Here is a 12,546-nt window from a genome sequence, read left to right on the forward strand (position 1 = left end):
TAATAATAATGACAATGATAATGATAGAAATGATAATAATGATGATGATAATGATAATAATAATAATGATAATGATAATAATAATAATAAAAATAATAATGATAATGAAGAGAATAATAATAATAATAATGATAATGAAGATAATAATAATAATAATGATAATGAAGATAATAATAATAATAATGATAATGAAGATAATAATAATAATAATGATAATGAAGATAATAATAATAATAATGAAGATAATAATAATAATGATAATGAAGATAATAATAATAATAATGAAGATAATAATAATAATAATGATAATGAAGATAATAATAATGGCAAAATACACTCTTTCTCTCATTCTTTGCCTCTCTCATCCCCCTCTATCTGTCTCACTCTCCTTATCTATCTTTCTATCCGCGTATAAATTTCTATCTAAAACATAAGATATTAAGACTGAGATCTTGAACTGATTTCGCTCCAGAATGGCTTCTCATATGTCGGACTGCACACGTCATGAATTCTGAATTATGTTTGACTACAATACTGATTTTATTATTCATCCTTTTTTTGTTTCATTGTTAGGAATATTGCTATATTTACTACCACAGAATCGAAAGTAAAACTAAAAGGACTGGGGAATCGAACCCCAATCCCCCCGCCTCGGAGGCAGGTGTTTAACTCATTGAGCCATCTTGAATATTTCATTGCACAGTATTTGGCGTTAATAATCTGCGTGCGTGCCTTTCTGCGTGCGTGTTCGTGTGCGTATGAGAGATGCAAAGGAAGACGAAGATAAGAGGGGGAAATCTCCAAACAGACAGTGTGTGGCAGCTCAATCTTGCTTTTATCACACATTATTACTGTCTTGGGATTTTATAAGATGAGATAAATTGTATCGCTGCAATAAAAATTGAATTCAGAAATTAACTATTTTCCTTCTGATAACCTCAGTGTTTCCTGTTTGAGAAGTTTTCATTGTAAACAGGAAAATTAGAATTATATGATTCAGACCTGTTGCCAGTGTGTAGAATATTAAACAGATTGCTGGAGACAAAGATGGATGAAGACACTTTGGAACTTTTCTTCAAAAATTCAATCTACGTAGGATTTCACCTTATTTCAAGACATATATGCGTTTCCCATATTAATAGAAATGATAATTCATATACAAAGGAATAATTCGTTTTGATATGAATAAGAAGAACCCTCACGTAAAGCGTATAAAAAACCTGGAACTCAATAGAAGTCACAGTCTACATGAAAGCCACTCTCCTCTCATGCTTGTCGTTGGAACTGACACACAGCTTTTCGGTGTATCTCTGAAATATCCCGATGTCACTGACTGGAAATTCAGGCCAATGCCTCAAGAGGTAGTGAAGAAAGCTTAACTGAAACAAGCTCTCTGCTGATCAGATTCTGGGGCACCAAGCACAAAAATGAGAGGCATGTCATTTCTCCACACTGAGAGTTAGGAAACGTTGGGCAGATATTTATTTCCTTTTTGACTGCAAAGGAGATATGCTTTTTAGAAATGAAATTGGAAGTCTACTATGCTTTAAGAAAACGAGATTTGGAGATTTGGGTCTAGAAAATGTCTTTCGGTTTGTCTGTCTGTTTTTCTCATTCTCTTCCTCTCTCTCTCTCATAATTTATTGTTTACTTATCTGTTTAGCCATTATCTTTTATCGCGGAGTTTTGCCATTGAAAATTAATATGTACTTATGTGCCACAGACACACATACACTCAGAAAAGAACGCACACGCAAGCACGCAGCATAATAACCCTGAACAGCATTTTTATAAATATTCAAGATGGCCTCATAAAGTTACTCCACAAAATCACAGTCGTTTTCTTCATTATAGAAAACGACTGTGGTATTGTGGAGTAACTTTTGTATTATTTTCTTTCCTTTAATTTCTTAAATGTATGCTGTCATATGTATATATGAATTTATGTTTTTACGGAAGGTCATAGGCTCTAGTGTTTTCTCTAACAGACAAAAAGTCTTGGAGAGATGGAAATAGGCCTGCCCATATAAATATATATTTGTGCTCTCTTGCTCTCTCTCTCTCTCTCTCTATCTCTCTCCCTGCAAAGTCTGCAGCTTATTAATTCAGAATAACATTAATGAATATTCAATATGAATTAATGAGTTAAACACCTGCCTCCGATTTCGTGGCCATAAATACAGAAATCTAATTAACAATTCTAACAGTAGTTGAAATAAACTTAAAAATGTGTAGATCCCGACAGATGAGAAACCTCGGTGTTTGCGGTTTGATCAAATTTTACTGTAAATGTTAAGAATTCGACTTTCTAGGGTTTCCCCTAATAATATATGCTGCTAGTGTGAAAATGTTGGTGAATATCTTAAAGACAACGAGAAAGTTAGAGCTAGAATAAGTAGATAGATATATATGTAAGGACAGAGATAGATAAATACCTAAACAGGGATAGATATTTGGAATGTATGTTTTGCCATTACACTACCCCCCACCCCCCTTTCAACTTTCTCTTCCTTTAGTCCTCCATCTCTCTCTTCATCCACCTTTGTCTCCAGCAATCTGTTTTTAATATTATACACACTGGCAACAGGTCTGAATCATATAATTCTAATTTTCCTGTTTACAATGAAAACTTCTCAAACAGGAAACACTGAGGTTATTAGAAGGAAAATATTTAATTTCTGAATTTTATTTTTGCAGCGATACAATCTATCTCATCTTATAAAATCCCAAGACAGTAATAATGTTTGAAAAAAGCAAGATTGAGCTGCCACACACTGTCTGTTAGGAGATTTCCCCCTCTTGTCTTCATCTTTTGCATTTTTCATACGCACACGAACACGCACGCAGAAAGGCCCGCATGCAGCTTATTAATGCCAAATACTATGTAATGAAATATTCAAGATGGCTCAATGAGTTAAACACCTGCCTCCGAGGCGGGGGGACTGGGGTTCGATTCCCCAGTCCTTTTAGTTTTATTTTCGATTCTGTGGTCGTAAATATAACAATATCCCTAACAAGACAACAAAGGATGAAAACTAAAATTAGTATTGTAATCAAACAGAATTCAAAATTCATTACGTTTATAGCCCGACTTATGAGAAGCCATTCTCGGAAAGCGAAATAAGTTTAAGATCTCAGTCTTAATATCTTATGTTTTAGGTAGAAATTTATACGCGGATAGATGGATAGAAAAGTAGATAAGGAGAGTGAGACAAACAGACAGACAGATAGAGGGGGATGAGAGAGGCAAAGAATGAGAGAAAGAGTGTATTTTGCCATTATTATTATCTTCATTATCATTATTATTATCATTACTATTATTATTATTATTATCATTATTATCATCATCATCATTATTACTATTATTATCATGATTATTATCATTATTATAATTATTATTATTATTACTATTATCATGATTATTATTATTATTATTATTATTATTGTCATTATTATTGTCATTATTATTATCATTATTATTATCATTATTATTATCATTATTATTATTATTATCATTATTATCATGTTTATCTCAGGTTATATGTCTATATTTCTGTTCCTTTATATATCTCTCCCAATCAGTCACTCTCTCACTCACTCTACTTGTGCACTTCATTTAATATTTTACACATTGGTTGTCGGTTTGATTAAGTTCCATTTTAAAATGCCTAATCTTTCTTATTTTCGGTAAAAAATGATCAAACCGAAAACGGTTTGACTGAGTATAGTTTAAAAAAAAAGTTTAATATTTCCTTTTTACGGACAAGTTTTGACTAAACACTGAGGCTAAGATTTTAAATTTGACGATCTGAGGTCTTTCCCAGAAGGGCTTTTCGTGTGTCGGGATGTGCACGTCGAGAGTTTTGAATTCTGTTTGACGACGATACTGATTTTCATTCTTTTTGTCGGCATTTTAGGAATACTAATCTGTCCATCACGATGAAACCGAAAATGAAATGAAAAGGACTGGGGAATCGAACCCCAGTCCCCCCGCCTCGAAGGCAGGTGTTTAACTCATTGAGCCATCTTGAATATTTAAGTAAAGGGTAATTGGGATTAATAACCTGCGTACGTGTTTGGGTGTGTATGAGAGATGCAAAAGAAGATGGAGACAAGAGGGAGAAATCTCCAAATAGACAGTGTGTGGTAGCTCAGTCCTTTTCAAGCATTTTTACTGTCTTGAGATTTTATAAGATGAGATAAATTGTTTCGCTACATTGAGAGATAGAGGAATATAGGAAGATAAAGTTGATGGGGGAGGTGGAGGTAGTGTTTATTCAAAAAATGTGTGCGTGAGGCATGTGTAGATATATGTCCGAACGGCAAAACACATATTCCAAATATTTTTCTATGTTTAGGTATTTATCTATCTCTGTCTTTGCATATCTATCTATCTCCCTCTTATTATCGCTCTCACTTTTCGTTGTCTATTAGATATTCACCAATATTTTCACACTGGCAGCATATGTTATTAAGTTAAACCTTAAAAAGTCTAATTCTTAACATTTACAGTCAAATTTCATCAAACCGCAAACACCGAGGCTTCTCATCTGTCGGGATCTACACATTTTTAAGTTTGATGATTTACAATACTATGAAATTGTAATTCAATTTCTGTATTTATGGCCACGGAATCGGAAGCAGGTGTTTAACGCATTAAGTCATCTTGAATTTTATTAATTTGTTATTCGGAATTAATAAGCTGCAGTCTTTGCAGAGAGAGAGAGAGAGAGAGAGAGAGAGAGAAAGAGAGAGAGAGAGAGAGAGAGAGAGAGAGAGAGAGAGAGAGAGAGAGAGAGAGAGAGAGCAAGAGAGCACAAATAACTCTTTATATGGGTAGACCTATTTCCCTCTCTCCAAGACTTTTTGCCTGTTAGGGAAAATACTAGAGCCTATGACCTTCCGTAAAAACTGCCAAAAATCACACATACATATGACAGCGTACATTAAAGAAATTAAAGGAAAGAAAAAAATACAAAAGTTACTCCACAAAATCACAGTCGTTTTCTATAATGAAGAAAACGGCCTAGAGAGATGTACAAAACTTAAAATGAAATACCTATATCTCTAATGTTAAGGGGGGGGGGGGGGTAAATGCATGAGAGAGAGTGAGAGAGAGAGCAAGAGAAAGAGAGAGAGTGAGAGAGAGAGAAAGAGAAGATAAGCTCTAAATAAAATAACAATAGTGATGATAAAAGAAAGAAAAAGTTGAATAGGAGCTAGCAAAAAAAAAAAAAAAAAAAAAAAAAACGAAAAATAGAATGAACTCAAAGACAACGGTTCCAAATGCAATGTTATGTCTACCTCTCGTGTTCTCTGTTACGTAAGTGTATTTCTAAAATGCACTTTGGAACTTTTCTTTAAGAAATCAATCTACGTAGGATTTCACCTTATTTCAAGACAAATATGCATTTCCTGATTTAGTTTTCTTTTTCACATACCAATTCCACAAGCTAATATTCCTTCTTTTGCAAAACATGTTAATAGAAATGATAATTCATATTCAAAAGAACAATTCCTTTTTATACGAATAGGTTTATTATATTTTAAGAAAACGAGATTTGGAGAACTGGTTCTAGAAAATTTATCTCTGTCTGTTTCTCTCATTCTCTCTCTCTCTCATCTTTTATTGTTTACCTATCTATTTAGCCATTGTTATCTTTTATCGCAGTGTTTTGCCATTGAAAATTAATATGTCCGTATGCGCCACACACACAGAAATGAACGCACACGCACACGCAAGCACGCACCATAATAACCCTAAACAGCAAGCATATAAATATCCAAGATGGCTCAATGAGTTAAACACCTGCCTTCGAGGCGGGGGGACTGGGGTTCGATTCCCCAGTCCTTTTCATTTTACTTTCGATGTCGTGGGGATAAGTATACTAATATTCCTAATAATTAAAAAAAAAAAAAAAAAAAATGTATATGTAAATCGGTATTGCAATCGGACAGAAATAAAATTTCATTGACGTGTACATCCCGACACAAAGCCTCAGTGCTCCGGTTTGATTAAAAAAAAAAAAAAAAAAAAAAAAAAAAAAAAAAAAAAAATACTCAGAATAGTAAAAATTAAGTTTTTAAATATTTAACTAAAGCAAAATGGCTGTCATGGTATAAAATATTAAATGAAGAACAGAAAAGAGAAAAGTGTAAAAGAGTGACTTATTGGTAGATAGATAAATGGACAGAAAGAGATAGCTATGAACCAGAGATAGATAGATAGAGATAGAGAGAGAATGTTGATAATATCAGTAATAATAGCGATAGCGATAAAATAATGATAATGAGAACAATAATAACAATAATAATAATGAGAAGAACAATAATGATAATAGTAATAGTAATAGTAATGATAATAATAATAATAATAATAATAATGATGATGGTGATAATAATAATAATAATAATTATAATAATAATAATAATGATAATAATGAAAATAACAACAACAACAATAATTATAATGATCATAATGATAGCAAAGATACTAAAAATAATGGTGTTTGCATTAATAATAACAATAATAAGAATGATAATGATAGTACTAACAATAATAAGAATGATAATGATAGTACTAACAATAATGATTATGATAATGATAAAAACGATGCAAACATTAAGATCAACAACAAAAATAATAATTAAAACAAAAATGCTGGTATAATGAGGAAAATAAAAGTACTCAATGAAAATTAATGAAAAAAAGTTCCTTCCTACCTCTTAAGAATTGAAAAAAACTATTCAATTGGCCTTAGTTTTCTATTTAATTACTATTCACACGCTATTCTGCAAGCTGTCGCAGGTGTACTGACTTCACCTTTCAGCGTAATGAGGTTTCTCTGGTAAAAATAGATAGACAGACAGATAGAAAGAGGGGGAGAGAAATACAATAAAGAAAAGTAAAGAAAAAAAAAAAAAAAAAAAGTTACTCCCTAAAATCTAAGCCGTTTTCTGTAACAACCGCACCATCAAAGAAAACGGCCAAGAGTGCGGGACATAAACAAAACTTAAAAAGAAACGCCGTAAGTTCTTTCACGTTTGCGTCTCTATTTTGTGAATCAGCAAAGCATTTCGATAATATCATCAAGTTAGAGTTGTTCCCGATATATCACGGCTTAAATCAGAATCAGGAGCTGATACAGTATGTTGTCTAGAAGGACAGATGAGGGTTGTTAGAGCGAGTAAATAAAATAAAAACTCGGATTATTGTCATGGTGATTGTTCTGTTTTGTTTTGTTTTCTGTTTAATGGACTTTGGAGGAAACGGCGCTCGGGATTCTTATCACACTCTCTCGCTTCTGATCAGGGATACACCAAGGTAAAGCTACGAGTTAATGTCCATGTAGAAGACATTGAAAATCGCTTTTATTCACGAAAGAATTATCTGCAGAAGTAGGTTTAAGGCCACAGTTGGTTTTCAGATTTCGGGAACCACTTAACAAGGGCAAGTAGAGGTTAAGGTTCAATTAGCTGTCGCTCTCTAGGCAGGGCGTATGTGGAGGTGAATTTTCCCGTCAGAGCCAGCAGGGTAGCGACCTCTAATTACTTTTTCCAGCGACAGTTTCCCGTCGAGGAAGTGGCTGGTCCGAGCTCTCTTTCTTTTCTCTCTCTTTTCTCTCTCTTATCTCTCTTCTCTCTCTTCTCTCTCTTTTCTCTCTCTTTTCTCTCTCTTTTCTCTCTTCTCTCTCTTCTCTCTCTATTATCTCTTTTCTCTCTCTTTTCTCTCTCTTTTCTCTCTCTTTTCCTAGTGGGGGTTTCGAGGCAAATCCGTTGGGCTTCTTCGAAAACAATTTCTTTTAATTATATAATTTGCAGTGGAAAACTACAGCAGGTCAATCAAATTACACCGTGAATATTTAAGACAAGAAGTGATAAGTGAAAGGCTAGCATTTGCTGTCTATTAGTTAATTATCACAAAGTAGTGCGTTTACATGCTTGTCATATTAATCGACAAATTAACTATGAAATGAGGACTGTACGGATAGAGAAAGACCAAGACTTTGCTGCTAAGTTGCACATGAAAGCACACTACTAGCTTTAGAATGTGAAAGTAAGATTAACGCAGCTTACAGAAGAGGCTAAGTTACACCTACTTTGCGAGGGCCTCATAACCTTATCTCTCCGGCAAAATGGTGACAATCCTCCATCATATATATTCAAGCACGACGGATTTCGTGGAATCTCCTTTGACTTGCCATTAAATAGCAAGTCAGTTTTAGTTCCTCCTTGCCAGATGTATGTGGCGGAGATTGGTTGGCCTTCGCAGGAGGGCCGAAGGGGCAGGGGCCACGGAGTTTGTAGGACGCATTATGTCGCGTGGATGCTGTCCTTTGCTGTCAAGAATTATAAAGCGATATTAGATTGGCTGCTGTCTCGGTACCTGAAAGTTTTATAGGTCTCTTGCAATTTTAGTTTAATTATAATAATATTTAATTTATGAATGAGTGTATTCCCAGTTTGTATTCTTTATTTTATGAAAAGAAAATTATGCCAAGGCTTGACATTGAAATTTATGTCAATGGTAATTATTTGTAATGTGACACTTTTGGGTATATGTTTAGAAACTATCCACATTAGCTTTCAAATGGGACTTTATTGATATAATCCTCTTAACACTTAGCCATTATGAAGAGCCTTGGCCTCCATGCTTCATGCCCCAACAAAGGCCAACAGATCTCTACCATAGTAAAACACTATATTGGAAGAATATATGCGGTGGAGCTTTATTAGCCTCTGCCGGAGCACCAACAGGCATGGCCATTCTCGCTGGTGAATGTGCAGATGTCTTTTGTATATCTATTTATTTTTGTTAATAAAAATATTAGTTGGAATATCAAATATATGCAAGAAAAATAACATATTTGATTTTTCCTGCTGTTTTATGGAACAAATTACAACTACTATAATTAAGATATTTAAAGTATTCTCTCTCTCTTTGTCTCCCATCACTCCTCTTCCTCTCTCTTCGTCTCCCATTACTACTCTTCCTCTCTCCTTCTCTCTCTTCCTTTCTCCTTTTCTCCTTCTCTCTCTCCCTCTCTCATTCTCTGTCTCATTCTCTCCTCTCTCATTCTCTCTCTCATTCTCTCCTCTCTCTCCTACTCCCTCTCTCCCTCTCTCCCTCTCTCCTTCTCTCCTTCTCTCCTTCTCTCCTTCTCTCCTTCTCCCTCCTCCTTCACTCTCCCTCTCCCTCTCCCTCTCCCTCTCCCTCTCCCTCTCCCTCTCCCTCTCCCTCTCCCTTTCCCTTTCCCTTTCCCTTTCCCTTTCCCTTTCCCTTTCCCTTTCCCTTTCCCTTTCCCTTTCCCTCTCCCTTTCCTTCTCCCTCTCCCTCCATCTCTCTCTCCTCTCTCTCTCTCTCTCTCTCTCTCTCTCTCTCTCTCTCTCTCTTCTCTCTCTCTCTCTCTCTCTCTCTCCCTCTCTCTCTCTCTCTCTCCCTCTCCCTCTCCCTCTCCCTCTCCCTCTCCCTCTCCCTCTCCCTCTCCCTCTCCCTCTCCCTCTCCCTCTCCCTCTCCCCCTCTCCTCTCTCTCTTTCTCTCCTCTCTCTCTCTCCCTCTCCCTCCTCCCTCTCTCTCTCCCTTTCCCCTTCCCTCTCCCTTTCCCTCTCCCTCTCCCTCTCTCTCTCTCTCTCTCTCTCTCTCTCTCTCTCTCTCTCTCTCTCTCTCTCTCTCTCTCTCTCTCTCTCTCTCTCTCTCTCTCTCTCTCTCCCTCTCCCTCTCCCTCCCTCTCCCTTTCCTTCTCCCTCTCCCTCCCTCTCCCTTTCCTTCTCCCTTTCCTTCTCCCTCTCCCTCTCCCTCTCCCTCCATCTCTCTCTCTCTCTCTCTCTCTCTCTCTCTCTCTCTCTCTCTCTCTCTCTCTCTCTCTCTCTCTCTCTCTCTCTCTCCCTCTCCCTCTCCCTCTCCCTCCCTCTCCCTTTCCTTCTCCCTCTCCCTCCCTCTCCCTTTCCTTCTCCCTTTCCTTCTCCCTCTCCCTCTCCCTCTCCCTCCATCTCTCTCTCTCTCTCTCTCTCTCTCTCTCTCTCTCTCTCTCTCTCTCTCTCTCTCTCTCTCTCTCTCTCTCTCTCTCTCTCTCTCTCAAATGAAGGTCTTCTTTGATAGCCCTCAATTTTTTTTTACATACTGTATGTTCTTGCCTTCCAGATGAGTTCCATGACAGGGTTGCTTATCCTGACACAGCCGGTGCGGAAAATTATCCCAAGATTATCGCAGGTAATTCTTTGAGGCCTTTATTAGATTTGTTAGCACTCTTTTTTTCTCTTCTTTTTGAGGTTGTAAGAGCACTGTTTTGTGTCATCCTTCTGTTATGTTCTTTTAAATATTTCACTTTTTTATTTTTCATAATGTTATTATGTAAATTTTCACATAATAACATTATGCTATCTAACTTTATTGTTGTTGTTTTTCCCATTGCTTGCTGTTATGAATGATTTGTTAATCTGCTTGACTATGTATGTGAGACTGAAGAAAGAATTAGTAGTTTGTGTATGTAAATAAGAATTATGTATTTGAAAAAAGAAAAGAGATGAAACACTATGTAGACATTTTAGTGTACTGATATATCTTATATTTAAAGAGGAGCTTCAAATAACAAAGAACAGAAAACAACAAAATATATGCAGTAAAAAAAAAAAAAAAAAAAAAAAAAAATACTGGTTAACATATAATCTTCAGTAAAAAGGTGTTCTTGAGATTTTTTAAAGTTAAATTAGGTACAATATATTCTCTTGTGTGTGAATCTTTACTTTGACTGAGATTAACCCATTGCCTCTGGGGAAAATTAATAAAAAAAAGGGGAAAATGCTTTGCTAGTGCTTAGCCACAAAGGAGTCAATTAGTAGATCTTGTGACCTTACCTGATTTCACCTTTCCTTGAATTGGCTGGAACAACATATTTTTTGCTGGTGCTATGAATATCGATGGAGTTATTTTTATTATAAACATTATAATTATTGTAATGTTATAAACATTAGCAACAGCAAAATAAGATGGTGTAAAATATTTCCGTAAATCAATGAAAAGTGTGAATGGGCGAGACTGCCTGCACTTGTAATTGGCTCATTGGTGACTTAGTACAAGTGTAGCTATCTATGTGTAAAAACAATTAAACAAGTAAGCTCACAGTAGGCACGGCATGTAAGTACATGCCATGCCTTTCGGCAATGGGTTAAAGCCACGAAAAAGTATTTGAAAAAGGAATCATAAGAGTGTTAGGTTGAAATTACCATCCTTTACTAGGTAATATACAGGTGTAGTAAATTTACCAAGCAATTATGATGCACATTATAAAGATTGTGTAAATTTGTGTATAAGGGAAGAGAGTTGAGAGGAGCAGTTATTAATTTTGTAATTTCTTTTAGAGATTTTGTTGAGTAAGTTGTGTAATTGTTGAGTCATGTTATTTTGTAGTATTTGCTCCAGATCTAAAATTAGCTGAAGTTGAATGTGCAGAAATATACATTTATTTTAGGAAGCTGGTAAATTTATTCTCTTTCCAGTATTGCATTATTTATATACATCTGAAACTCATTCCTTGTCTGAGATTTCTAATTGTAGTTTTACCCTGTTACAGACTCTGAAAGCTGCATCTCAGCATGTCAACAAAACCCTTTACATCCATCTGGATCCACTTGCAAGAAAAAGGTCACCAGAATTACCGCAGCGCCTCTCTTTATACAGCCGTCTCATCACCACTATTTATTCAGAGTCTTCGTCACAGTGCCGAGGCATGGAGGTCCGCGTTCTCATGGCAGGCTTCAAGCACCTATCTGATGTTCCACAGAAAGTAAATGCCAAAGTTGACCTAGTGCTTCTTGACCAGATGGGAGAGGAGACTGAACTGTTGGACCTGAAGCAGAGGTATGAAAACTACCTTCTCGGTAACAAGGACAAATTGGTGTTTCTGTGCAAAGGACCTTGCAGTGGACCAGAGGAATTGGACGAGGCTGTGGCTGCAGATAGAGATGTTAACGCAGCTGCCAATAAAGTTTTTGAAAGTGTAGTCGTGGGAGGGACGTTTGATCACATCCATGCTGGACACAAGATCCTCCTTGCAGAAGGCCTCCTGCGATGTAGCAGGAAGTTTACGGCCGGCATAGCTGAAGGACCACTTCTCAAGAACAAAACTTTGTCAGAGTTGATAGCTCCGTGCCAAGATAGAATTGAGGCTGTGAAAGAACTTGTGACAGATTTAGACCCTACGCTTGATTACCATATTGTTGAGATCACAGATCCAATGGGACCCACCAGATGGGATCCCGACATGGATATGATTGTGGTGAGCGAGGAAACCAAAAAGGGTATAGACATCATCAACAGCGCACGTAAAGAAAGTGAACTAAAACCTTTAGAGGGTTATATCATCAGCTTGGTGGAAGACAAGGATCGGAAATCAGCTGAAGAAGAGGGAAAGGTTAGTTCTAGTTCACAAAGGATGAGGCTCCTTGGAACTGTCATTCGGCCGTTGACCCCAAATCTTGATATTCCAAGCCATCCGCATGTCATTGGCCTAACTGGAGGTTCTGCGAGTGGTAAATCCAGTGTTGCA

General features: G+C 36.3%; 1 protein-coding gene across 2 annotated transcripts in view; it reads left to right on the plus strand.

Moving 5' to 3' along the window:
• Window positions 1-6,986: 6,986 nt before the first annotated feature.
• LOC125037402 (bifunctional coenzyme A synthase-like) overlaps window positions 6,987-12,546 on the plus strand; it is a 6,648-nt gene continuing 1,088 nt past the window's right edge. The window contains exons 1-3 of one of the 2 annotated variants that reach the window (XM_047630543.1): window positions 6,987-7,028; window positions 10,143-10,211; window positions 11,572-12,546. The exon at window positions 11,572-12,546 is cut by the window's right edge and continues 330 nt beyond it. In XM_047630543.1, the coding sequence (XP_047486499.1) occupies window positions 10,143-10,211; window positions 11,572-12,546 (1,044 nt within the window). In that variant the 5' untranslated portion in view covers window positions 6,987-7,028. Of the gene's footprint in view, window positions 7,029-7,135; window positions 7,325-10,142; window positions 10,212-11,571 lie in introns of those variants that run through there. The other variant, XM_047630542.1, reaches the window with a different exon arrangement.

The sequence above is a fragment of the Penaeus chinensis genome, chromosome 23, assembly GCF_019202785.1.
Source record: "Penaeus chinensis breed Huanghai No. 1 chromosome 23, ASM1920278v2, whole genome shotgun sequence".
Lineage (NCBI taxonomy): Eukaryota > Metazoa > Arthropoda > Malacostraca > Decapoda > Penaeidae > Penaeus > Penaeus chinensis.